This window comes from Podarcis bocagei (assembly GCF_964188305.1).
Source record: "Podarcis bocagei genome assembly, chromosome: 2".
NCBI classification, from domain to species: Eukaryota; Metazoa; Chordata; class Lepidosauria; order Squamata; family Lacertidae; genus Podarcis; species Podarcis bocagei.
Window position 1 is genome coordinate 48,448,929 of NC_138126.1, and position 25,581 is coordinate 48,474,509.

The following is a 25,581-nucleotide window of genomic DNA, read 5'->3' on the forward strand; positions in this document are numbered from 1 at the left end:
TGTAATAGCATCAGGGCACGGGGTAAGTTGTACGAGACATCTCAGACTGGAGGTGGTAGAAGACTCGATACAGGGCTGCCATGTTTGTACCGTCTTTGTAACCATATAAAGTTGCCTGTTGCTTAGGGCTACAGAAGGACAAGGACAGTGGATACCAGCATCAAATAACTATAATGTCAACAAAACACTGTTGGGATGCTGATGCAACCTCACGACTTTTTGATATGCCAGTAATCTGTATGTATACCCCACCAGAAGAATTTATTGTCAATCTTAGAAACAGGCATTAAGCTAATGCAGCAAAGGATAATGCATTTTTCATATTCACGGCTACCAGATATAATGTGATCATTGCTCATAAAAGGATTTCATCATTCTCTAGTGCACAACAAACTTATCAAAATTCTATGGATGTCAAATGAGATTCAACACAAACATTTATAGGGAGAGTAAAGTTATTTTATTAAATCATGCACATCATGTGTGTTAGTGCAAATAGTTCAATCTGTACTCCAGAAATTCTATTGTTTTTTATATCTTTACAAAATAGATTTAAAACAATTATTTACTTTTAAAAATGTAATTCTGAAGTTAAGCATTTTCAGAATAATATTTGCAATAACCTATATACAAGAGGTACTGAGTACCACTGGCATGTGTGTGTGCGTGTGGGTGGGTGTTACAGTTTCCTGCAAATGAAAAGAATGAAATGAACAAAAACAACATTTTCTAAGAGTCTGTGGACTAACATTCCCTTAATTCTAAATGATCCTCCCATTAACAAATCCCAAATAGTTTAAGACAGAACCTTTAAAGTAAAGTGACCCTCAACACCTCAAAGGCAAATTATTAACTAAAAACTCTATTTAAATATTTAACTAGATCTGCTGATTGCCATTAAATCCTTTGAACCAACTATTTTTTTTGCTGAGAAAAGTCTTCCTATGAATCAGCTGAAACATTTCACTGTGCCATTATTTTTATATTAATACAGACCTTAATTGACAGAGCTGTTGAGCAGTGCAAGCTAGCACTTTATTCAGGTTTTAATTACATACCCCTATTCGCAAGTCAATGCTTACTGGAAACATTAATATTAAGGCCATATAAAGTGTGACATAAAGCTGCTAATCATTGATAGCACATTCTTTCATCTTAAGTTGTTGCATAGAGGACCAATTAGATTATTCTACCTTCCAGAAGGATTGCCCATTTCAGATTTTGTCTTCTTTCTTCCCCTAACAATAGAAGCACTTGAGCACTTCACATAATAATGAAATTATGCCAATGAAAACACAGTTTAAAGAGACAAATATTACTTCCCCAGCTTGGTTTTGATAATAAGTGACTGGAAAAATCATTTCTATAATGTGATATGTGCGAAAATATGTTGCGCTTTATAGTGTCTATATACACAAGATTTAATAAATTACATTCAAACTAAAAATTGGATCACTGCACTATGTCCATCAGAAAAATCAAGATTTTGCTCCCAGAAAAACCTTAGTTCACTCAGGCACACACATGCACACACCTGCACACAAAAACATTCTAGACCGATGATGTCCATTCAGTTTCTTCTAGAGCTCTTTAAGGCTGACAATGAATTATACCAGTTCCCAAGTCATCAATAAAATAGGACCTTTACTGAAGAAAAATACTTGTTTCTGTCAGAAGACTTGGAAAAAATAAAATTGTTCCCAATAGCTCAGTGACTCACAGCAAGTAAAAAATAATAATGGTATGTTCATGTACAAAGAAAGTCAAACTGAAAGGCACTGAGCACACTGCATCTGCTTCCAAGTATTAAAGGATATTTGGCATGGGTGTCCAAATTGGGGGTGGGGGTGGGGCGAGAAATGCATTGCTTTCAATCTGGCAATCAGATTCTTAAGTAAAATATCCACACACCTAACCATCATAAATAATTTGGTACCAAGAAGCCTACTTTAGGCCACCATAACAGTATTTAGAACTCCAACATACTATCTTAAGAATTACATGAAGTTGTGAGCAACAATATTGCTCACGACAGAATGAAGTCATAATTTTATTCCCTCTTTATAGACAGATACATTTTGTACAGTTTAAAGCAATGGCCCTACTGCTGCTCTGAAGCCAAACTCTGCGGTACTAAGAGGTAAAAAAAAGGAACATGATGAATCTGTCTTTCCCCCAGTATGTGAATGATGCCAGCTTCTAAAGGGAGGACGGTGTATGGATTCAACAACAGTTCTCATGGAGAAGCTCTGGTTAGGCCTGGGTACAGCACCATGGCTGTCACAGCTACCAAAGCTGCCATCACAGGCATCCAAGGCCATTGTCTCTGTGTAGGGAGAAAAAAAAGGAAAATAATCAATATCTCATTTGTTTCAGTGGACACTAATTAGTTAACCCCTTCAAGTCCCTAGAAGGTTTTCCCATCTGTTCGTGGTTTTGTTTTGTTTTTTTTGACTGGGCATCAAGGGGTTAAACAAAGTTCATCTAAGTGAAGGAATTTCAATGGATGTTAAGTCTCCATGAAGTGACATCATTAGCTTTAGCAGATGCATAATTTCATCCCTTAACTGAATGCTTCCTATTGAACCTTTCTGAATTTTTTAATCTGATAACTGCATTTGATGCTTGTGCCAAGATAAATGCATGCCATGCCAAATTATGAGCTGTTAGACCTCCTCCAGAACATTGTACAAAGCATCAGCAGAAGTTCATCAGTTAACAATTAACAACACATTAAACTTTTCTTGCCTAGGTTTAAAGCAGTTCTGAAATGTGGCAGTGTTAATCTTAACGTGTATATTCTTCATCCCACCTTAAATTATGACCATTCTGAAGAATATAGTTCCACATGGAGGGTGGTAAGTCTTACAGAATGCATTTGGGAAGGTAGTATCCATCACTGCAAGAACTGGAAATGCAAAACCACCACCTGTTGCCTACACCTCGTCCATTCATTCCCCACCCACCCAGCATCTTCTTCACCACAACAGTGAGAAAAGTGAAAGGCATTCAAATCCAGAGAGAAATTTCTGAATTAGTGGAGGGTAAAAAGGAAATAAGGGACCAGATTCAAATATGCAAACTCCTCATTTGTTTAGTGTCATTAAGCAGTTAGGCTTTCTTCCAGGCCCTAACTCTGTGGCATTTTACAAAAGACAAATGTGTGTTAGAAGAAGAACAGTCAGAAACAAGTAGGTTACAACAGGACACTGTTAGCACTAGCACAAGGAAAACAAGACAGATGTTAAATGATTAGTTTGTTTGTTTTTTTGGTTTGCTAATACCACACACAATGACTTATTAAATGAAGGATTTGCATCAGGTAAACCAATACCTGTTTTTCACCATGCACTATCTTACAAAAATGGCACAAACAGGTGAGAGGGACGAACATACATGGACTGAATAGTGCTTGTAGTACCTTTCTCTACCACAATGGGTTGTAACACCAAAACAGGAAAGCCAGGATTAGGCCGATGAATACGGCTGGGACGGGTGGTAATATGGAAGGCTAAAGGGAAGGGAAGGGATATTAAAATCATTTTTGTGCTATAAAATAATCAAATAGGTAAAGATGATTTAGATAGGGGGAGAGCTCAAAGATCAAGTTTTGTTTCAACTGAAACACTAAAGACATCTAACAAGAAGACACAGCTAGTCTGGTATACAAAGTTAGTACACCACTGTACAAAGTAAACATGGATATTGAACAACAAAGCATTTCTTCTCTTAAGGAAGCTCTTCTTAATCTACAGAATGTAATATTTTAGGGCAAAATAAATCTTAAACTCTTACTGCATTTCAGGAGGGTTCCCTAGAAGACAGAGTGCAATTGTGCTTTATGTAATTCTAGATTTTCAAATCATATTCAACAGAATATTCAGGCGCTTCAAATACCAATCAGGATTTTAATCCATCTGGATACACAGCCATTTAAAATTACCTTGTTCAAAAAACAAAATCCATCTTTCCCTTTTCCATCTGCATCAGACTTGCATTTTTAACAGAATGCAAACTCTGTAGAAAAAATTATTTTATGTTGGACGCTTCGTAAAAAGCTCTTCCTATCCTGGTATCGCCTACATACAGGGGGAAAATGTATACTGAAAGGCAATGCTTTCACTTGTGAAGAACACATAAATCTTTTTGGGGTTTTCTCCGCATATAAGTTCTTCACAAATGAGGATGCCTTCTTGTATAATCAGGGCTTTGATGAGACCCTTTTGTGGACCAAACATCAGGCCACGCAGATCACATTTCCGTAGGCGAAAGAGCAACTTTGAGTGCTGTGTGCCCTGATATGTCACGAGTACATTCACATTAGCTTCCTCTACAATGGTCACTGGGTCCCAAACCCCTCAAGAACTTGTTCACCTGAAGCAGATTCCAAAACAAGAAATAATTACTCAATGTGACTTGGGGCTAATGAGTTTTAGCAGTCAAATCCCCCAGACACTCTGCTGTTTATGATACGGCAACTTCATCATGAGCTCTGACACACCTAGGCCTGAGGTAAATGAGGAAAATGCATGATGAGCACAGTGGGGTGTTTCTTTCTCAGTTACTAAAATGGGAAGCCCCTGCGCACATGGTGTTCAGAATCACAGGCAGTGGCAAGAAGTGATGCCATATGCACTGCAACCTATCTCTTGTCAGCAGAGAACGAATGTTATAGGGTCCATAGGATGCAAAATAGGGAACACCTGGCTATCTCTCTGTATATGGTCCATCCAAATCTTATGAAAAAGACAAGGTGGAGACCCTGCTGTTCAACCCCTTGCCTAAGGACAGTGCGACAGGAAGGTTTTCCATATGCTAGAATTTTAGTATTAGGGACTGTTGGAAGCACAATATTTTCTTACGGTTTATTTTATGGAAACTATTATTTCCCCTATCGGGATCAACATAAAACAAGCTTATTTATAGAAATTAAAATTTCCTCCAGGGTAAGACAGCCCTCGATCCCAAAAAACGTTTCTTACTTCAGCTTTAGAGAGCACATCCAGGCCCAATTCAAAGTGCTGGGTTTGTTGTTGTTGTTTTGCTTTTAATTATTTTATTGATATAATATTACTACACTTTGAAGCCAATACATCAAACTCGCTTGCTTGCCAAGAAAAAAAAAGAAAAGAAGTAGTGAGGGAAATAAAAAAGAAAAGAAAGATGGCCTATGAAGCGGAAAGGGAGCAGCATAGCAAAAACAAAAACAAGTGCTGGTTTTGACCTATGAAGCCTTAAACAACTCTGGACTGCAATACCTCAAGGACCACCTCTCCCCATATGAACCAACCCAGGCCCTGTGATCATTATCTGAGGCCCTTCTTTGTGTGCCTCCTCTGCGAGAGGTCCAGAGGGAGGCAACATGAGAACGAGCCTTTTCTGTGGTGGCTTCCGTTTGTGGAATGCTCTCCCCAGGGAGGCTCGCCTGGTGCCTTCTCTACATATCTTTAGGCACGAGACAAAATGTTCCTCTGTAATCAGGCCTTTGGCTGATAAAACAAATGATTCCCTTTTAAATGTGTCTGTGGGAGGATGATTATTGGTTTTTGTTGTTGTTATAATATGCATTTTGTTTTCCTTTTCTCTCTCTTTCTTTTTCTTTTTGCTGTGAATTGCCCTGTGATCTTAGGATGAAGGACAGTGTATAAATTTAATAAGTAATAAAACATCTCAAGGGGAAACTAACAGGAGAACACCTTTGTCAACCTGCAAGGTTAAAAAATAACAGTAAATCCATTTGGGTGTGAGGTTCTCCAGTAAAGTAAAAGAATGTCAACTCCTCACTCACCCTGTATCTGAATCACCAACCACCTGCATAAATAACTCTTCTCAGTCCCTATTTCTAATAATTTAGTGATTAGGGAATATGGCAGTCAGTACTGTTTTATTATTATTTCAAAGCCTTTGTATATTGCCAAGTTGGATAGATATTTTTCTACTCAAAAAGGGTGAGCAAGAGCTGCCATCAGAATGTTCTGGAATCTCCCAGCAACAGAACATTATTTGGAATGTTCACACCCACTCAATCTTCTCATTTGACTGAATCAGGCAAAACATGTTTATTACTGAAAGTAAAATTCATGATGATTCTGTGGTGAAAATCCATGAGTAAGAGACTAACTCTCCCCAGATTCTGCATTCCAACATACCAGCACAATATTTTTCACATTTATTCCTCTATACATGAAAACGTTTTAAGACAAAAGTGGAAGATGAAGATAGCAGATGAAGTTTCTTTTAGTTGTTGATACACTTATTGTATTCTATTGGTCTTTAATGTATTCTCAGGTGCCTTTATAGAACTTTTAAAAATATAAATATTTAAGTTGATTTAAGAATGCATTTTACTAAAAAGACAATAAGCACTGCTACCAAGAAATATTCATCAAACTGCAGATTAACAGGGCATCCAAGTTATTTCCCTATAGTTCTACTAGATATACTCAGGCCCATAGCAAGCAACAACAATGAGGTTGATTCTGTAACTGTTGAAGTGGAAAGGCTTCACATATCACTGATCTGTTATAGCAGATTGGGTTATGATAATCAAGATCCTTTAGATTGGGTTATATTAGGATAATTTTATTTAAAAATCATTCTAGTTGCTGTAGAGAATACTATGTAGATCTAAACTCTGCTCCCCTCAAAGTCAACAGAAGTCTGAATGACACTCCTTTATTCGCCCGAGAAACTGTCATTCAAGAAGGCATTCGCCGAAGTATGGCTGGCGGATGAAAAATGCTGTTCTCTCAGTCTCTGCTTCATTTTGTGTTAGATATCTTGCCCTGATTAACAAAGGTTTTCTGAAGCAAGATGCTTGAATAATTATGGGTAATGGAATATCTCCACTGGCCAAATTGCTAGTTTTGTAAGGGTTGAATATTTCAAAGGAGGAAATGACTCTTCAGATCCAGGCTCAGAAAAGAACTTTGGGACTCAATAAAGCCTCAGAATTATTCTCCCCTTCACATTCAAATCTGAATGGGGAAAGTATTTCCATGTCAGTTTTCCCCTATGGAATGTAGCACCCCACCCCCAATATTAGAGTTGCTCCATTAGATTGTATTGGACCGGATAAGTTTATGGGCACTGATTTCATGAAATTCCTGCAACTTCGCAAAATGCCTTTTCCAAACCTTCATCAGGCATGGCTAGTAATCTCGCGGTGGAAATAAAATAACAAAAACCTGGCACACGTGTTATACAGACTTACATGATTTCCTTTTTCTTGTAGCAGCTTCAGGTTGTCTTTACACTGTTTGAGTTCATCTGTGATTGATTGCTTTTCCTGCTCAGTGATTTCAAACTTCGACTTCAGCTCTGAGAGTATGGTCTGTGTCTTTTCATACTAAAGGCAAAGAAAACACATATACTACAGACCCATTTAAACTAGATTTAAGAGGTTAAAGTAGCTTTGGGAGATGTGTCTATGCTTTTCAATAAAATATTGCATGGATATTAATATGTATGTTTTGGGAAGGGCAGCAATTTAGTTTTTGCTATACTGGAATCAAGTTCAGGAAAGCGTAAAATGGTCCGTGTTCATTCCCCTGTACTAAGACTGACTGATTGATTGATTGATTGATTGATTGATTGATTGCATTTATAGTCACCCTTTTCGTCCAAGGAGCTCAAGGTGGCTGTCATGGTTTTCTCCTCTCCTCATTTAATTCCCTCAATAACCACCACAACCCCCCAGCAACTTTAGAATAAGGTTTATCTTGTTATCACTGGTGTTTTGTTGTTGTTTGCTAAAAAGTGAGAGGAAAAGTGTCAAAGCACAATACAAATCCTTCATGTCATGTTTTCTTTATGCATGGTGCGTGTATTACAGTTTTGCTCCTTTCCACTACATACTTACAACTCTCTATATAAACCTTTGTTTCATAATATTGTACTTCACAAGTTATTCCATGCTAAAAAATATTCATTTATCTAGATTAAAGCTTTTTATACAATAATTCTCACATTGCTTGAAATTAATAACAGCACCTGCTCAAGATGTGAGACACTATTCAAATTCCCTAAAGATAAAATCTAGCTGTTCATGATGCTTTTCTGCTGAAATTTCTAGACAGTAACATATGTCATTTGGTTTAAATGTATTTCTTTTTGGGATGTGGCTTTAGAAATGGTGCAACACATTTTTTAATCTAGATCAAAAGTTGCGTGTCTTTCCATTTTATTAGACATCCTTCCAGAAATGTCATCCAAATTCTTTCCAGCAGAGAAAACCTCATGCCTAATTTGATAAAAATACAGCCACTCCCAACATTTTTGACTCAAAGAAAAAACTGAAGACAACCAGTGAGACAATTAATACCATTTTCCCAGCTGATGCTTTTCAGCTCACCTGAAAAAGTTTATAACTTATTCCAGATAAATTGCCACCATTGTATTACAAAAAAATATTGTCAGAATGGTGAACCGGTGGCCCACGGGCCAGTTTTGATCTGTGAGGCTATCCTCTCCAAACTACTCCCACCTGCCCATCAGCTGATGTCACTGGTGATGTCAGGCAACAGGACAGAGAATTTAACCCTGCATTGGCTACGCAACCTGCTCCCAACTGGAAACAGGATTGCACAGCCAAGGCAGCAAGATTTGATCAGCTGATGGTAAAGTCCTTTGCAAAAGCATTCTTTGAAGCAGCTCCGTGTTTTCCCTTCAAGCAAACAGGCATGCAGGTGCCAGCAGGGGAGAGGAGCTTCTTCTCTCCACCCCCCCTTAAAGGAAGCATATGGGGATGCTTCAAAGAGAGCTTGCGCAAAGGGCTTTAAAAGACCCCCAACTTCCATTTGAGACTCTAGATGTTTTGAAGATGCTGCAGCTTCCCAGGTGGAAGTTGGGCACTTGGAAACCCCATGCAAAGGATTTTGAGAGGTGGGCAGAGGTGCCCATCTGCCAACCATGTGATATAATGGCATTATGTAATCGACAGGGTATGGGCCCACCCACAAGTCAAATTTGGTCCACAGATTTGGCCCATGGAGCCAAGAAGGTTGCCCAGCCCTGCTTTACTGATGTGCCACTAACCCTAAGTCTACAACCAACTACAAAAAAAAAGTTAGGATGAGTTAGACTGCTTCTGTCTCAGGAACAGAAAAAGAAGTATGGGAGTGTGGGTCAGTAAGTACACGAACATCACATCTTAGCTCATGTATCACACAGTAGCTCAACATTCAGTCCTTGGATAAACACACCTTTTTTCCATGCAGATGGGCAGCTGACCAGCACAGGCTCTGCTTTGGGATTTGTGGCTTGTGGGAATGGAATGCACTGAATGGCCACAAAGTAAGTAACAATGCACTTCCTTTCCCCAGTCCCCAAACTCTTTTATTGTTTTTATCGGGAGTTTTATAAACTGCCTTGTGTTGTAAATTTAAGTATGGCACAAAATCAATTCTACCATCTGCAAAACTTTAATCAGATTGAAAACCTGTTAGGTGTTTACTATTTGTTTTCAACATTTTTTCAAAAATAAGAGAAAGTTTGCACATCAGCAAATTCAGTACAACTATCTACCTATAAGGACCATAAGCATAGTAAGAGAAGATCAGACAGGAACAGTGTCATGGAAGGAGGGCCATGGGCAGGAGATAAGTTTTCCATATATGGAAAGAGAATGTCACACTAAAAAAAAAAAAGCAGCTTAGGGCTGTTCTCAACCACGTCCTAAGAGTAGACATGCTAAAATTAATGAACTTAAATTAGTCTTATTCATCAACTTCACTGGGTTTACCCTGAGTAGGCCTAATATTAACCTAGGTTTGTTAATTTTTGCAGGTCTACTCAGAGAAGTCTTTTATGTCACAAAGTTCTGTAGTTTTTTTTATAAACTGCTACATAATTTGGAATCAAGCTTCTCCATCAAAATGTAACCCAAGAGACCAAAACCTCCTACCAGGAAAGGCATTTCTCTTTCCAGTGGCCAAAAACATATTTACCCAGCGCAGTATAGAATCCCATTTTAAAGAAACCTTACGGCAAGTATGTGAAATCCACCACAGTTCACTGTAGTGCTAAGGCCCCAAATTATGGATCATATTATATATTATAGGACACCCACCCACACCCCTCAAGGTTTTAAAAAGTAGACAAACAGAGTGATTCCCTGTAGAAACAAAAAGTTTTCTCTGCAAAAGCATAAATAGTGTCCACTACAACTAAGTAACACCACTGTATTAGTGAATTTTGAAAGCCAAATTGTTGGCAAAATATACAGTCCCATTAGTCCCAACTACAAAATAAATATGAAAATGGCATTCAGATGGCAACTGAAATGATTAACAAGGGAAGGGATCAAAAAGTGCAATGGAAATGGTCAACCAATGCTTTCCTAGTAATGTTAATGAAGAAACAAAACAGCTACTGAAGGTTCATCACCTCCATTGTCTGTGCATGAGGCACTTTCTGGAAGGCTTTTAATGCTTACTTTATGCGCTTTCTAGCAAGCTCAAATGCTACCAAAAACCCCCACTAACCTTAACAGACGTGCATTCCTAGTTGTTAAGGAAAATGATTGCCTTGACTACAAAACCAATTTGAACGCTTTAATCTTTACAGAAAGCTGAATTTCCATCACAAAGTTCAAAGCCTCCCTCAGGATCTAATGTGCCTAAGCATTTCAGTGCAGAGAATAAAGGAATAATATGAATTTGTTCCTACTTTCCTCTACTCACTCTCTACAAAAGTTGGAAACGGAAGGAGGCTCAGTACCCAGATTCATTTTGAATGTGGCACAGTTATTGTGAGGTGAACTGTGTGCCATTTTTATTATGGATTTTGCCACACAGGGCATCAACCACTACCAGGCAATTCTCAAATCTTTAACCTGATGCTGTAAATATAAAACATCATCAATGTGGAACTTCTCATATGAAACTGAAAAGGCAAAAATCATCTCATGAAGTAACTGTAGGAACTGAACTCAATGAGCACGTTACAGCTTTAGCCCTAATTAGGTTCACAGCTGCATCTTCATATTTGCCCTAACAGAAGGAGAAAGTCAAGGGCTTAACATCTGAAGGCAAGGTCGGTCCAGTTTGTAGAGAGTTGTAAGCAACTCTAGGAGCCTTTTGTTGTCAAAGGGCAGGATTGATTAGATAGATAGAGCATAAAAAGACAAGTGAATAAGCATTAACAAACCTTTTTTAAAAAAGAAAAGAAAAGAATTGGAGTACATTTCAACAAGCAGAAGAGTATGCTTAACTCAGACAGTTTTGAGAGACAACGCATACAGAATTATTTCACATCAACTCAGCTGGGTTATCTATTCCCCATCCACACCCACTAATGGCAACTCCTACCCCATTGCTTTTCAAATCTCTTTAGTTCCAAAATCTATCTGTCTCCCAAAGGCCTTGTTCATACCTGCATGAGCTGCAGGGCTTGCATGCTCCCCACTTCCCTCTTCTCCCCTGGCACAGCCACAAGGAGGAGAATGGAGGCTTTTGCTTCCATTTCCAGCTCACTACAGTTAGCGTTACGTCTGCATTGTGGTTAGTGTTAACTATGGTTTAGGGAAACCCAACTTAAAACCATGGTGTATACCTTGGCTTGTATACCCAGACCAGTTCACACTAACCACAATTCTTAATTTGGGCGAAATGAGTTACTACGAATAATCAAAATGGATGCAAAAACTTTCTGTCCCTTCCTTGCAGCAGGAACAGAGGAGAAGGAACCCAGAGCTAAACTGTAGCTTCGTGTTACATCCAAATGCAGCTAAGGGGAGAATGCTATTGACGGGGCAGGAGAGAACGACAGTCAGAGTCCCCACAGGGTGGATGGAATCCAGAACAATTGTTTTCAGACATACAAAGCAGTGATAAAGACGAACTTGAATTTATTGATATCTACCTCATTTTGAGCATCCTTAGCTTGATTCTCTGCTTCATTAAGAAGGGTTTTTAGACTAGCTGCATCTCGCTGATGTTGCTCTTTCAAAGACCCCATTTTATTTTCAAGCTCCTTTCGAGTCAGCTCAAGAACACTCAGGTCACTGTTAAGCGCTAAACTCTGCTGTTGAGAGCTGTGAAAGAAAAGAAGGGCAAACCCCAAAGGAATACTACATGTTTAGAAACAAATACTTTTAATCAACATGTCATCTATTTCCCCTCCTCAGAATCAAGCACTTTATAACATGTGCAGCACTATGCACCCACAGTATCCCTATAACTGAATACAGTACTGGTGCTCTAGCATACTGCATACAAGGTTCCGTAACAAATGCACAATGAAGTTTCAAGCTTCAAGTTTCAAGAAGGAAAAATAAATGTTTTTTAATTGACACACCACCAAAATAAAAATATATATAATGGAATGCTTTGGACATTATGCTAAACCATAGTTTAGTGTTATGAGAATGAATTGTAGTGAGCCTCAGATTCATGCACCCCCGCTCCTCTAGTGCTCCTGTTTTAGATTAGAAACATTTTAATGCCCTTCTGAATCTGGATAAACTGATTAATATTAAGTATGGTTAGTTGAATCAAATCAACTTTAAACCACAATTGATGAAGCTGAGTTGTTTCAATTAGCTACAGTGAAGATTAATGACACTTTACGGTTTAGATTACATATTAATTTGTGAGTAATTTAAAATGGAAGTGGAAGCTTTCGGTTTCTTCCTTGTGGCTTCACTGAAGTAAAAGAAGAGTGTAAGAATCCAAGGCTTGTTCACATCATGCTAAGCCATGGTTTAGGGTTTATGTGCAAAGCAGCCCAATGTTCAAATAAAATTAAACCAGCTGAGAACAGAAACCAGAGCTGGCATTCACCTGCCTATTTAACAAAAACCTTTATTTACAATCATCTTCCTTATATCTTACCAACATTTGGAAGGTGTCCCGGCAACACGTAAATAATTATAACTTCCTCTAATAGCAAACACAGGTGGTGAGTGCCAACAGGAATATTGCCAACAAATGGGGCTGGAAAAAGGAAGGAAGCAGCAACATGCTTGGGACAACCACAGTTTACATAACTACAAGACCCCTTCCTTCCAAAATATAGCCTAATGTGAAGATGAGCAAGAACTGTCCAGAAGCCATGGAAAGCTTATCGTCAAGTTCGAAAAGAAAAACAAGGGAAGTGGAAGGCCCTGGTTTAAGAGGATGGAACAGAGTACAGTGGTACCTCTGGTTACGAACTTAATTCATTCCGGAGGTCTGTTCTTAACCTGAAACCGTTCTTAACCTGAGGTACTACTTTAGCTAATGGGGCCTCCCGCTGCCGCCACTGCACCATTTCTGTTCTCATCCTGTTCTTAACCCAAGGTACTACTTCCGGATTAGCGGAGTCTGTAACCTGAGGTACCACTGTACTCTTGTTTGGAGGTGAAGCTACATTGCTGTATTTTGTTGTAGGGCCTACTGTTTCTAAATTTTAATGCTAGATAATGAAAACATACCACAACATAGGCAACCTTTCCAATGTTAAAAAAGAGAGAGTATTAAGTCGTGGTAAAGAATATGAGGTCTCTGCAACACAAGTGAAGCAACCAAGAAAAACTACTTTAGGCCCTGTAAAGGGCTTCTTGTATGCCCAGTAGGACTTTTGATGTCTTGCTTGCAATGGAAGACCACCCCGCTTCTGATTCAGTGCAGCAGCTGGAGACTGCAAAGCATGGAATTAGTCTGGCAATTCTCTAAAATGTAGCCAAGGCTACATATGCTATGACCTTTAAGTAATGTAGCAGGGAGGGGTGGGGGGAATCATACGGAAAATATTTATACAAAGTGACCTTCACGTTATTTGCAAACTGGCATTCAAATGCATTCCATTTTATCTGTTAAGATGTATTTTAGTCAGCATTTTCCAAAATCAAAACACATCTTTGAATCCTGCTACTAATGAGTATTTTAAACTTAAAAGTTTTAAATGAAAATTAAAACGTATTAGCTTTCACTCAACTTCTATCCTTCAACATTCCCTCCTGTCTCGTTATGTTATTATCTTACCTAATAATTTCCAGAACCTCCAAAAAGGGAGAGAAGAAAAATAAATCCCAACAACAACCCTGACCACAAGGGTAGTTAGGAAATTCTTGATTAAAGTCTCATGGAATGTATGGCATTCAGAAAATTCCAGAAATCACTGTGTCCATTGAAAGCTTTTTATTATTTCACAGCCTATCCTAATGGTTCTTCATTTTCAATGCTCAGTTCATTGAATGGTGAGGACTTTTGATAGTGGAAGGACCAATCTCTTAGCTATCAGTGCATAGGCAAACTCGGCCCTCCAGATGTTTTGGGACTACAATTCCCATCACCCCTGACCACTGATCCTGTTAGCTAGGGATGATGGGAGTTGTAGTTACAAAACATCTGGAGGGCCAAGTTTGCCTATGCCTGCTTTAAATTCTTTTAAGTTTTTTTTTTTGGGGGGGGGGTTGGAGAGAAAGGTCTTGACACCAATAGTACACTTTTCTATTTCTCTTCAGATCAGGGCAAATCACTGGGAATTCTTAAGCAAAAATTGTCTAGCACTTCAGATGTACTAAATGACTCTGGACCAAATCTGCTAGAAGAAACAGCGCAAGGTATTGCGAATACTGCCACTTGTAGGAGGGAGTCTTATTTTCATTTAAAATACATTTTCAAAATGAGTGCCCAATTTTAAGGAACTATCACCATATGGTAAGACTGGGATTCACCCATCCAACATCTATGGACTTCGCCATAAGATTCAACAGCACTTACTTATGGAGCTCCTTCTCCTGTCGCTGAAGTTCACATGCAAGCAAAGCGTTCTCCTTCTTTAATGAAAGGCATTCGGTTTCAAGAACAGTCCACTCCTTTCTCAACTTTTCAAGTTCACCTACAAGCAAGCAATGCTATGTTACCCATTAAAGTGGACTGAAAATTGGGATCTTCAAAGGTGTTCGAGTACCATCTGCAATTATTCAAAAATATCTTTGACATAATAATTATATGCCCAGTTTGTGGTGAAAATTGAGGCCAGTCTTCATAGTGACACATTTAATTCCTTTAAACCTGACCCACCCAAATTAGCACTACTATATGCTAAACTAATTTTCCACTGAAAGCCATTCACACAGTTTCAGGAACTACCGATAGAGAGGTCACGGTGCTAAATAATTACCAAATGCCACAATAAACAGGAACCTAGAAACTGCCTTATACTGAATTCAACTAGCTCAGAAATTTGTCTACACTGAGTGGCAGCAGCTCTCCATGGTTTCAGAAATGGTGGAATCATAATCACACCAATTTACTAGAAAATATAATGATTTAACTTCAGAGGACATGAAAAAAATCACCCTAAAGATAAGACTTTACAACAATGCAGGTACACATGCTGGCAGAAATCTTAAGGATTTTATCAGTGATATTATAGATAGAAACAGCTGGTTGTGTATAATTTTGTAGTCATGGAAACAGATCATTCTGAGTTGAGAGATAGCATTTGTTTGATCGAGGCAAACAATTAGAAGCTTGAATACATTTTGAAAAACACTCATCAGTGCAATTAGCACAGAATGAATGAAATAATTCTGGAGAGGCCAGTTGGACGTGGTTATGTTAAAAAATAATAATCTCACAGTAAGTAATTAGAACAAAACAATAGACCATTTTGTTGGTGCAGCTTTATACGCATGCAACATTAACACTGTAGCACAATGTCATAACACAGTTAGGTGTTATATATTGTATAACCTGGTTCTCTGGTGCCATGTTTTCAAATATTCCATTATAAAGTTTCAGCAGCATTTCATCAGTTTTGACTTCTTGCAATGGTTCAACCCAACCAACAGCAGTTGGGAGTCAAGATATTTCAAAGATGATATTTATAGGTAAATGAAGGTTGCTACGCTACAAACCTGCTGCTGTAGCTTGCCAAACCTTTAAGATGTTTTCAGGGATTCCAGATAAAGTGTCTACATAGCATGGCTGTACGGACAGATCCCACTGGTCACTGCTGAACCAAAGCCTACTAGAGACTACTTTCTGTCACAGTCACATATCTTCATCTTGCTGCACCAGTGGACTGCAGAAGCCCCTAAACTTATATGTGCCATTTAAAACGCAAAGGACTATAGGCATATTCTTCCTAGATCAAACTGAGAGGTCCATCTAGTGCCATACCTTGCAACCGGGTGGCCTCCTCTTTCTGCTGATCCTCACACTGCTGACATCGTAGTTGAAAACTGGCTTGCAGACTGACGATTTCTTTCTCGTATTCTGAAGCCTCTTTGCGCCACCGCTCAAGCTCAGCCCTTACTTTCTGTAGCTCTTCTTGTAAAGCAGCAACATCTGTTTCCCTTTCAGACGCAGCCTTCTCGGCCACTTGTTGCAGTAACAGCATCTCACTCTGAGCACTAAGCAACTCATTTCGAGTACTGGAGATCTCACTCTCCTTTTTCTCACGAAGACATTCAATATCTTCCTGCAGCTGATGCAGCTGAGCTGTAAACATTTACAAGAAATCAGATTTTCTTAAGGAGGTTGGGTTGGCAAATTCATGTCAGCCATTTGGAGCTCTATAAATGGAAGCTGACTGAACTTTAGCACTTTACTTTTAAAAAGAAGTTAAGAAAACAAAAGAAAGATGGGTGTAAGAACCCGGCTGCAAACAGACTGGCTATGCTTACGTGCGACGCTAAACCATGGTTTAGTGCTACATGCACAAACAAGAATGAGCCTGAGCAAAGCATCAGGCTCATGTGCTACCACCTTCCTCTCCTCCACATGCATGGCTGGGGAAAGTATTGGGCATAATTTTTGACCCACTTTCCATTGGTTTGTTGTGTCATATGAATCAGAGACAATGTTTTTAATTCAGCATTTCTGGCTTGTATGTAACAACAAGCCAAGTTTTGACAAAAGGTAACTGAACTCAGTCAAAATCCTCCCAGATGAGAAGGACAAGCATGTGAGTCTGAGATTTTGCTCAGGTTCCTTTCCGTTCATGCGCATAGTGATAAACTGTGGGCATAGGGCGGTATATAAATTCAATACATAGACTAGTTTAGTGTTATATGCAAACCAGGCCAATGATTTAATTCCAACACTTCTATCATCTCATGAAAACACCATTCCTAGATTAGATTCAGTTTTATGTTTTAAGTATTTAGACAAATTGGAAACCAAGGACAATTACTCTTTTGGCACAATGCAGAATTGGGCAAGCTGTCAGACAGATCTCATCCTGCCTGGTTCATCAATTTGTCCTAGCATTGCTCTAATTCTGGAATGTCTGCATTTTAAGATCTATCTTCTTGACCATACAGCTAAAGATGTACAGTGGTACCTCTAGTTATGAACTTAATCAGAGGTCCATTCTTAACCTGAAACTGTCTTTAACTAGAGGTGTGCTTTTGCTAATGGGGCTTCTTGCTGCCACTGTGCCACCAGCACACGATTTCCGTTCTCATCCTGGGGCAAAGTTCTCAACTTGAGGTAAGTCTTCCAGGTTAGAGGAGTTTGTAACCTGAAGCGTTTGCAACCTGAGGCATTTGTAACATGAGGTACCACTGTACTGCTGGACAGTCTGCTTGAAATTCTGAGGAAGGGACTGGGTAGCCAAAGCCTGCTGGCAACAGAATGATGGAAGGAGAGGCTATAACCTCCTCTCACCTACACTCTCAGAAAGGAATTGGTGCTGTTAACCTACACCAACCCATGCTCCTTAACAGTGCTATTTTTAAAAAACCAAAACAGTAGTTCCTTGTTTGTTCCAGCAGTAGCTGATCTCATCTCCTGCAACTAATCAAAAGTGACTGCTGGAGTATATTAAAAAATGCTGTTTAAATCTGGGGTGGGTGGAGATATGTATTCATAATCTCAACAGAATTTAGTTTCACTTTCCCTGAATGTTGGTTTGTCATGTTTTCTGTACCAGCAACAAATGCACTTTGGTTTAAAGCAGAGGTGGAGAATCCCTGAAACTGATCAGTTTCAGACAAGAACCACAAGTTTGAATGTAATCCTTAACTGGAGTTCTTTAAAAGTGAAACAAAACTCTGGTAATGTCCTTGCCATATTCAAATGCATCATCTGCATCTTTCTACAAAATCTTTTGCATAAGGGTGTTATACCTTGGAGAACTTGGATTTGCTTGGTGGATTCTTCAGCTTGCAATCGATAAGCTTTTCTCTCTTCTTCTAACATTGCTGTAAGTATAATGACAGGATCTGAAGTTTTGCTCCATTATACTTACCATTTGGAAAACATTAGAAATTAGTTTTTAGTAGCTCATTAAAATAATGTCAGAGTCCATGTAAGTAAATCAAAATATTTAAATAATCATGTTACACTGCTAGCTGTTAATACATTTTATTAAAGCTTTTTTTAAAAAATGCTTCCCTTCAATGCATCCATGATATTACCATGTTATGGAACAAAATGAAATGGACAATAAAAAGGCTTATTTATTTCCATTGCTTAAATTAAACATTCAAATTTATAGTTCAGTCCTATACATGTTTACTCAGAAGTAGGCTCCATTGAGTTCAGTGGGACTTACTCCCAGGTATAGGAGTGTAGCTTCAAGCAACTCCATGGGACTTACTTCTGAGCAGATGTGTGTATGATTGTGCTGTTATTTTTTACCCTTTCATCATATGGAGAGTATAAAAATGCCCTATCCATGTATCTTAATAACAATTGTCAGACTAAACAGATTTAACTATCTGTTTGGTTGCTAAAGTACTTGGGCATATGATTTCCTGGGTACTCTGCAGATTTAAAGGAATCTTCATCTCACCTTGCAGTTCAAAGCATTTTTGTTTACTTGTTTTAGCTAGCTCTTGGGCTTCAACCAGTTCCTTGCGCAGCTGCTGAATTTCTTGTTTAGTCTCAGTTTCAGATTGTGCACCCTGCAATTCATCTGCTAAAAGAACATTTTTCTTTAAAGTATCAGTTCTAGCAAATTACCGTTACCCTGTGAAGACAGGATATTAAAAGAGTCATGCAAAATTAGTCAGCTACTCATTGCATTAGAGAAAGGTTAGGTGATAAATTGAAACATTGTTAGGAAGTCAAATATCAATACACTCTAGCCCTGCATGCAAGAATAAAGTTTAAATCCGCATGAATAATGTAGGCAGGCAATTCAAGTCACAACATATTCTGTTGTGGCAACATTTCAAATATGAGCAACTCTTCATAAATACACTCAAAGCGGTTTGGCATTTCACTGCTGATGCTAATTTTATTCTTTCATTATTAATTTTTTTCTAGAAGAATGGCGTATTCAGCACACCAAATACCTACTAGAAGACAAGGCAAGGCTTAGTAAGGCCGAGGGGATATCCTTGGCTTCCCCTTCTATACTCTATACCCTTCTATAGGCAGAAAGCGGTGGAATCGCTAACTCCTAGGCACACCAGATCTTTTAGTTGTGAGAGAGGGGTGTAGTCAAGTCAGGAGACATCTTGGCCCAAACTGCACCCATCGTTCATGCATTTCCAGAATGTCCTGGTACCTGCAGTAAATAATTCTGACGTAGCCAAAAGCTTTTACAATCTGAGGTGTACACTTCTCCCCTGGCTATTGCTGCTTGCCAGCACCAAGGCTTCTATTACTCTGAATAAGCCAGTCTTTACACACAAAATGTGTCAAACTTTGATAAGGAGAAAGTTGGGGGTGAGAAATCGGGATGCACTAAATGACAGGTTCAGAAAGTACCCCAAAGGCATATCCAAGAATATTGCTTATTTTCTTTTCAATCATAGCTGAATAGCATAATTTAAAACCACAACAGAGTAGACTAAAACAGATGAAAACTCAGAGAAACTTTCTAAACATCTGGGAAGGCTTTCTAAATAAGGATGTTTTCAGCAGGTGCTGAAAAGAATACAGTGAAGGTGCCTGCCTGATTATCAATAGATTATCAAAGATAATCTGGCCCCAAGTTGTTAAGGGCTTTATAGACAACATTCCATGCCACAATGGGCCAGTGTGTCTGGCTCTTAACCAAAAGGTTGGTGGTTCGAGCCCACTCAGGGACAGCTGTGGGCAGGATTCCTGTATTACAGGGGGTTGGACTAGATGACCCTCGGGGTCCCTTTCTACAATTCTATGATTCTATGACTAATAGTAACACCAGTAGCAGATCGGCAACCAGTGCAGACCTCTGAGCATTGCCACTTGATTAGCTACCCGTTATAAAAAAGTAAACAAGTAGAGTGTTTTAGGGTGCTCTTTCCTGATAGACAGAGGTATGAATTCGCCTGAAGCTTTCAAATTTCTGAATCCTAAAACTGAGCAGCTATTAATGTGGTTTCTTCAGTACATGTGTGGATGACAAGGAGGAGCACTTGCAAACTTAGGCAGAGCCTGCTCTTTTGTCACTGTATTTTAATGAGTAGGTGTTCAGAAACGGTACAAAAAGGTAAACCTGATTTAAATGTTATTTAAACTGATATTTTCCCCTTGCTGATACAAAATTGCCTTGAATTAAAGTCATCCATACATCATGATACACAGGAAACAAAAAGAAAGTTTTCTTTTTCTGATTTCTGTGTTTTCTGTGATTTCTGTGTTTTCATTCTATGTCGGGTTTATACATAAATTACTAACAGTCACTTGGGTGTTTATTTTAAATGAATCAAGTCTTGCATCTTGATGGGCAGTTTTGTTGACAAAGATATGAGAAAATGAAAAATTCTGAAGCATGCCTCCCAAGTAGAAATGACTTCATAGCATTAACTAAAATCTGCAGATTTTTACAGAGACACTAAAAGGAATCTAGTTAATCTCAGCAACTGTAGGAGAAAATGTGCTCATCTACAAACCAAGAATATATAAATTCTAAACTATGCATTAAGGCTACAATCCTATGCACAGCTACACTGGAGTAAGCCACACTGAACTTAGTGGGGCTTACTTCTGGAAAACATGCACAGGATTCAAAGTTGTGCGTTGAACATACATCGGTGGAGGCGTCGGCAAGAGCAATAAAAAAATATTATTGACTGTAAACAGAATTGTTACCCAATACTAAAATATTTGCAAATTACACAAAAAATCCTGACAAATACCATCTGAAGGATGAAGAAGACAGTAATTTACCTTTTAAGAGGGCAACTTTAGCAATGGGTTCATTTAGTTCATGGTCCTCCATCTGAGCATCTAAATGAGAAAGTAAGTTATTTTAGCATTCTGAGAAACAAATTACTTGAATAGCTGTGTCATTCAACATTGCAGCAACAGAGAAAAACTCATCTGAACAAAATGAAGTATGTAAACAATTTTATCTAAACTTTAAACAGCCCCCCCCCCCTTTTAAGAAATCCTCTTCTGAGTACTCACTGACATAAAAGTACACTTAAACTTATGCTTAAAATGCACCTGTAGTGTCGTCACTGCTTTTCTCCTTGCTTGGGCTAAGAGTATCTGATAGTTCAGCTTCTTTAGCTTTTGCTTGATTTTCTGTAAAATAAAAATAAAATTTGCTTACATTAAAGTATACACGTATCTCAAAAAAACATTTTAACACCAATTCAAGCTGTATTTTGCCTGATAAAAGCCCAGAGGTGAAAACAAACAAAAATCACAGTCGTTGAAAACCAATGTTTTCTTATGCCTTTGCACTCCTGTTCCCAACTGGATTAAATATCCCCAGGTCACATATTTAATACTAAACAATCCAACACAGGATGCAGTTGCCTCATGCGTAGTTCAGCCTTTTGTTTGAAAGTTGTTCTCTGGCCAGCTGGAACCCAGTGTAAAGTTAGTTGCTTTGTTCACTAATTCTGGGATCAAATCAGGAGAGAGAGACTCAGAAAACCATTTCCAGAACAATACAGATATTGTGACATGGTAGAAAGAAAAGAGCTATTAGGAATGAACGCTGCTTTGTAGCAAGTTACACTGGGAAAGGAAAAACATTTGCACAATAAGATGCTTCATAAAGAGGAGTAGTATGACTTTTTTAAACGCTCCACTATGTAACAATTTAAAAACAACATTATGTTTCTACATCCAAGAAGTCTTGGTGAACCTTGAAATTTCTGTCCTTTTCACACATTTATACATCTAGTGAAGCTTCAAAAGTTGTCTGAAGCCCCTAGGACTGACCAAAAGCTGGGGCCAGAAAGGAAAAGTTGGGGGGCTCAGTTGTGAAAAATGTCCATTTTCTATACTGCTATTGGATTGCTTATTGAGTCTTCTGGATATTTCAGCTGGTTTGGATGTAACTGATCACAGTATCCTTCTAGATCAACTTGCCATGATGGGGACTGGGGACATTGTGCTCAGCACCCATCTGACTAGGAAGTGCTGCAATTTGGTGCCATGGTACTTGTGCTATGGTGTTCCACAAGGCTCTATTTTGTTCCCTTGTTGTTCAAGAGCTACATTAAGTTGCTGGGAGAGGTTGTGCAAAGTTCTGCAATCAATTTAGGCATGGCACACAGCTATCTCGTCTTTTTTATCAGATCCAGGTGCAGCTGTGGACAACAGATGCCTGGAGCCAAGTAACGGGCTGGATAAAAGCTAACAAACTGAAACGCAATCCAAACAACACCATGGTACAGTTGGTACTGGCCTATCAGGGAAGAGATATCAAACTGGTTTTGAAAGGGGTATTCTCCTACATACAATCCTATCTATAACCTTGCACACATTTGATCTCCAGCCTTGTTGCTGGATGCCAGATGTCATACCATGCAACATCTTTCACTAGTTTCAGCTGAGGCATCAGCTATATCTCCTTTCTTGGTGCAGATGGCCTGACCACAATTATATATCTAGTATATCTAGTAACATCCAGTCTAGATAATTAATGTTATGCATGGGATCCCCTTTGCAGAACATTTAAATACTACAACTGGTGTTAGAATGTAACAGCTAGATTATTAAATTAGGTTAATCCCAGATAATGAACTATGCCATTGCACTTGGTACGGAGTCTTTACTATCTTCTAGCACCAGACAATGTCTGTCCTGCTCTCTCCTGTCTTTAATGCTTTCAAGAGTAAAAAATGGCTCTTTACTGGCTTGCAGCATTTTAAATAGTTTTGGTGGCTTCCTTTACTGTTTTGGTGCAATTTTTCTGATTTAAAATTGTTTTTATTTTTTAATGTTAATTTTGGTATTCCAAGTCACCTTGAGAGACGATAAGGTGGAATTATAAACAAATATAGCAACCATCAGCCTTAATACATGTGTGCTAATGAAAATACTTTACTAGAAAGGTACTAAAGAGACCTGTCAATCTTATTTTACAACATAGTATGTTGAAATCCTAATAAATTTCTTGCTAGCCCACTATTGTGATTTTTTTTCCTGCAGCAGCAGCAGGAATGCAACTCATTATTTCCCTATATGGTTATAGAAGAAACAGCTGGATCCTCTGTGCAAAATCTTGATGAGTCATCTGAGACACAGGCATTTAAAAAAGCAGTTTACCGCCACTGGGTTTCATTCTGATTTTAGACTATTTTTAATATATACTTTATAAGGGTCAGTATAAAATAAACAATACCAAATGTCAGGAAAGGCTGAAGACAAAGGACCCAAAAATGTGCACAAGGATGCAAAGATCCACTTAACTGGCTCTACATGCTCAAGGAGAACTGTATTTTTGTTTCTTGAACATCATCTCCTTAAGATGCAGAGCAAAGGATTCTGCAATCGATGGGAGCTGCTAAGCAGCTTGTGGTATGACATGGGGTAATTCAACAAGGCCACTCTCCTGGGTGCAAACCCATGGCCACAAGATCTCAGACCCTATGATTACCTTGCAATATTTTTCTAGATTATTCTAAGTTTTCAAAGTCATTCCACAAAATATTTCACATTCCCAAGTAATGGAATATTTTTAAAAAAACCTAGGTTATGGATTACATTATAGGATACTGTCATAGAATTCTCTCAAAGTTATTACCTGCTACTTCAGTATGAAAGGAGTCAGTCCAATAACCAATTGTCCAGTATTAAGTTTAGTATCAAAGGAAGCTGCTTATATTAGGCTTGGCTATTTATCTATGTAGCCTAGCACTATCTAATTAGATTGGTGGTAGCTCTGCAGGGTTCCAGTCAGAGATAGTCATCTTTATCTGCTACTTGTTTTGTTTCGTTTTACACTAGAGGAGATTTAACCTGGGCTCTTCTATACACAAATCATTTGCGCTCTATAGCAGGCATGTCCAACCAGTAGATGGGGTTTTCCTCCCCCAAAACAGATCAACAACTTTGGCTTCCCCCCAAAAAGCTAAACAACTTTGGTCAATCCAATGAGAGGATTAATGCCAGTTTTTTTAATAGTGGGAGTAGATCGCGGTCTCTTGGGAGTTGGACATGCCTGCTCTATAGGAAAGGCATTAGTCTCTTCCCTTTTATAGCATTATACTATTATATCAGTTCAGTTTAAATGAAATTGATTCTAAGTGACACACTCACTTTGTTTTACCAGAATGGCTTTTCTTTACCTAGTTTTCTTCTTTGCATAGTTTTCGTCTCGTTTTAAAACTATATGAAGTTATTTAAAACTTCATGACAGAATCTTTTTTAAAAAATAGATAGAATGCATTACACATCAATGAAAAAATAACTCGCCATTAAGCAAGATAATGCTGGCATGCAAGCATTAAGTTACACTTGTGTTTATTGTCTGCATTCTTTTCCAAATATGGCATGCTACCTACACTGTGCACAAACAAGAACACACTGGAGGGTGATTGCATACAGGATTTGAAAACAGTGATTTTTCAAAGACGGTAGTTTAAAAATCAAAGGATACACACTTTGAATTATGTAAATTTTGATTATCGAAAAGTGATATATACAGTTTGAGGAAATCCACAACAGCAAAGTTTTAAAACCTTGAATATACTTCATGTTGCGCAGAATATTTAATCAATAATTTACTGCACAGGAAATCTTAGAAATGCCATGACTTCACAACTAATTACAATTTGTAACAGACATGCTTTGTAACTAAATTTCCTTTTTTTCTGAACTGGACTGAATACAATTCCCAGGTTAAAAGTAATAAGATGCAAGTTAAGTCTCAAATGTGCATGTTTCAAAACTCTTTCTATTCATATTGTTTTCTAATACAAAAACTGGTATTGTTATATTCATTTACTTGGAAGTAGTTTTTATAATACACCAAGCAGTAAGGCTTGGTGTATTATAATCCCTCAAACACTCCTCACACTTGCAAAACAAATTCCTAAACACAGATTCAAACATTTGCTACATGCCTCAAAAGCAAATTAATAAGTCTAACCTTTCAGGATCTTTGTTTCATCCACTCGGGAAAGATGTCCTTCGTCTATGAGCTTGTCTGGTGAACAAAATAAGGGTTACGATCCCAGCTCAAACTATGCAAGCATTTCTTTGTACACGACTCTAATACACATTCCATGACCAAATTTAAACATGGCAACATTACCTCACACTTCTCTGTGCTGGAATCAATGGAACGTTTTCATTTTAATCTTAATTATCTATGCACAAACAAGATGATAAATTAATAAGAAAATGTTGCCAAAGATTTGAGCAAGCCCAATCTACTGAACTGAAAGTTGATTTTGAAATTAATAAAGACATTTATAAATTCTACAACAGAAGTGTTTTAAAACCTGGTATTAAATATAATTTG

General features: G+C 38.2%; 1 protein-coding gene across 17 annotated transcripts in view; it reads right to left on the bottom strand.

The window, feature by feature from the left end:
• Positions 1-437: 437 nt before the first annotated feature.
• SLMAP (sarcolemma associated protein) overlaps positions 438-25,581 on the bottom strand; it is an 89,288-nt gene continuing 64,144 nt past the window's right edge. For 5 of the 17 annotated variants that reach the window (XM_081184068.1, XM_081184060.1, XM_081184072.1 and 2 more), the window contains 10 exons: positions 25,207-25,263; positions 21,321-21,401; positions 21,042-21,101; positions 18,733-18,858; positions 18,065-18,139; positions 16,113-16,433; positions 14,706-14,823; positions 11,863-12,034; positions 7,214-7,348; positions 438-2,326 (listed from right to left, as the gene is read on the bottom strand). In XM_081184068.1, coding sequence (XP_081040194.1) covers positions 2,237-2,326; positions 7,214-7,348; positions 11,863-12,034; positions 14,706-14,823; positions 16,113-16,433; positions 18,065-18,139; positions 18,733-18,858; positions 21,042-21,101; positions 21,321-21,401; positions 25,207-25,263 — 1,235 coding nt within the window. In that variant the 3' untranslated portion in view covers positions 438-2,236. Of the gene's footprint in view, positions 2,327-3,421; positions 3,512-7,213; positions 7,349-11,862; positions 12,035-14,705; positions 14,824-16,112; positions 16,434-18,064; positions 18,140-18,732; positions 18,859-21,041; positions 21,102-21,320; positions 21,402-25,206; positions 25,264-25,581 lie in introns of all 17 variants that reach the window. The other 12 variants (XM_081184058.1, XM_081184059.1, XM_081184071.1 and 9 more) reach the window with 5 other exon arrangements.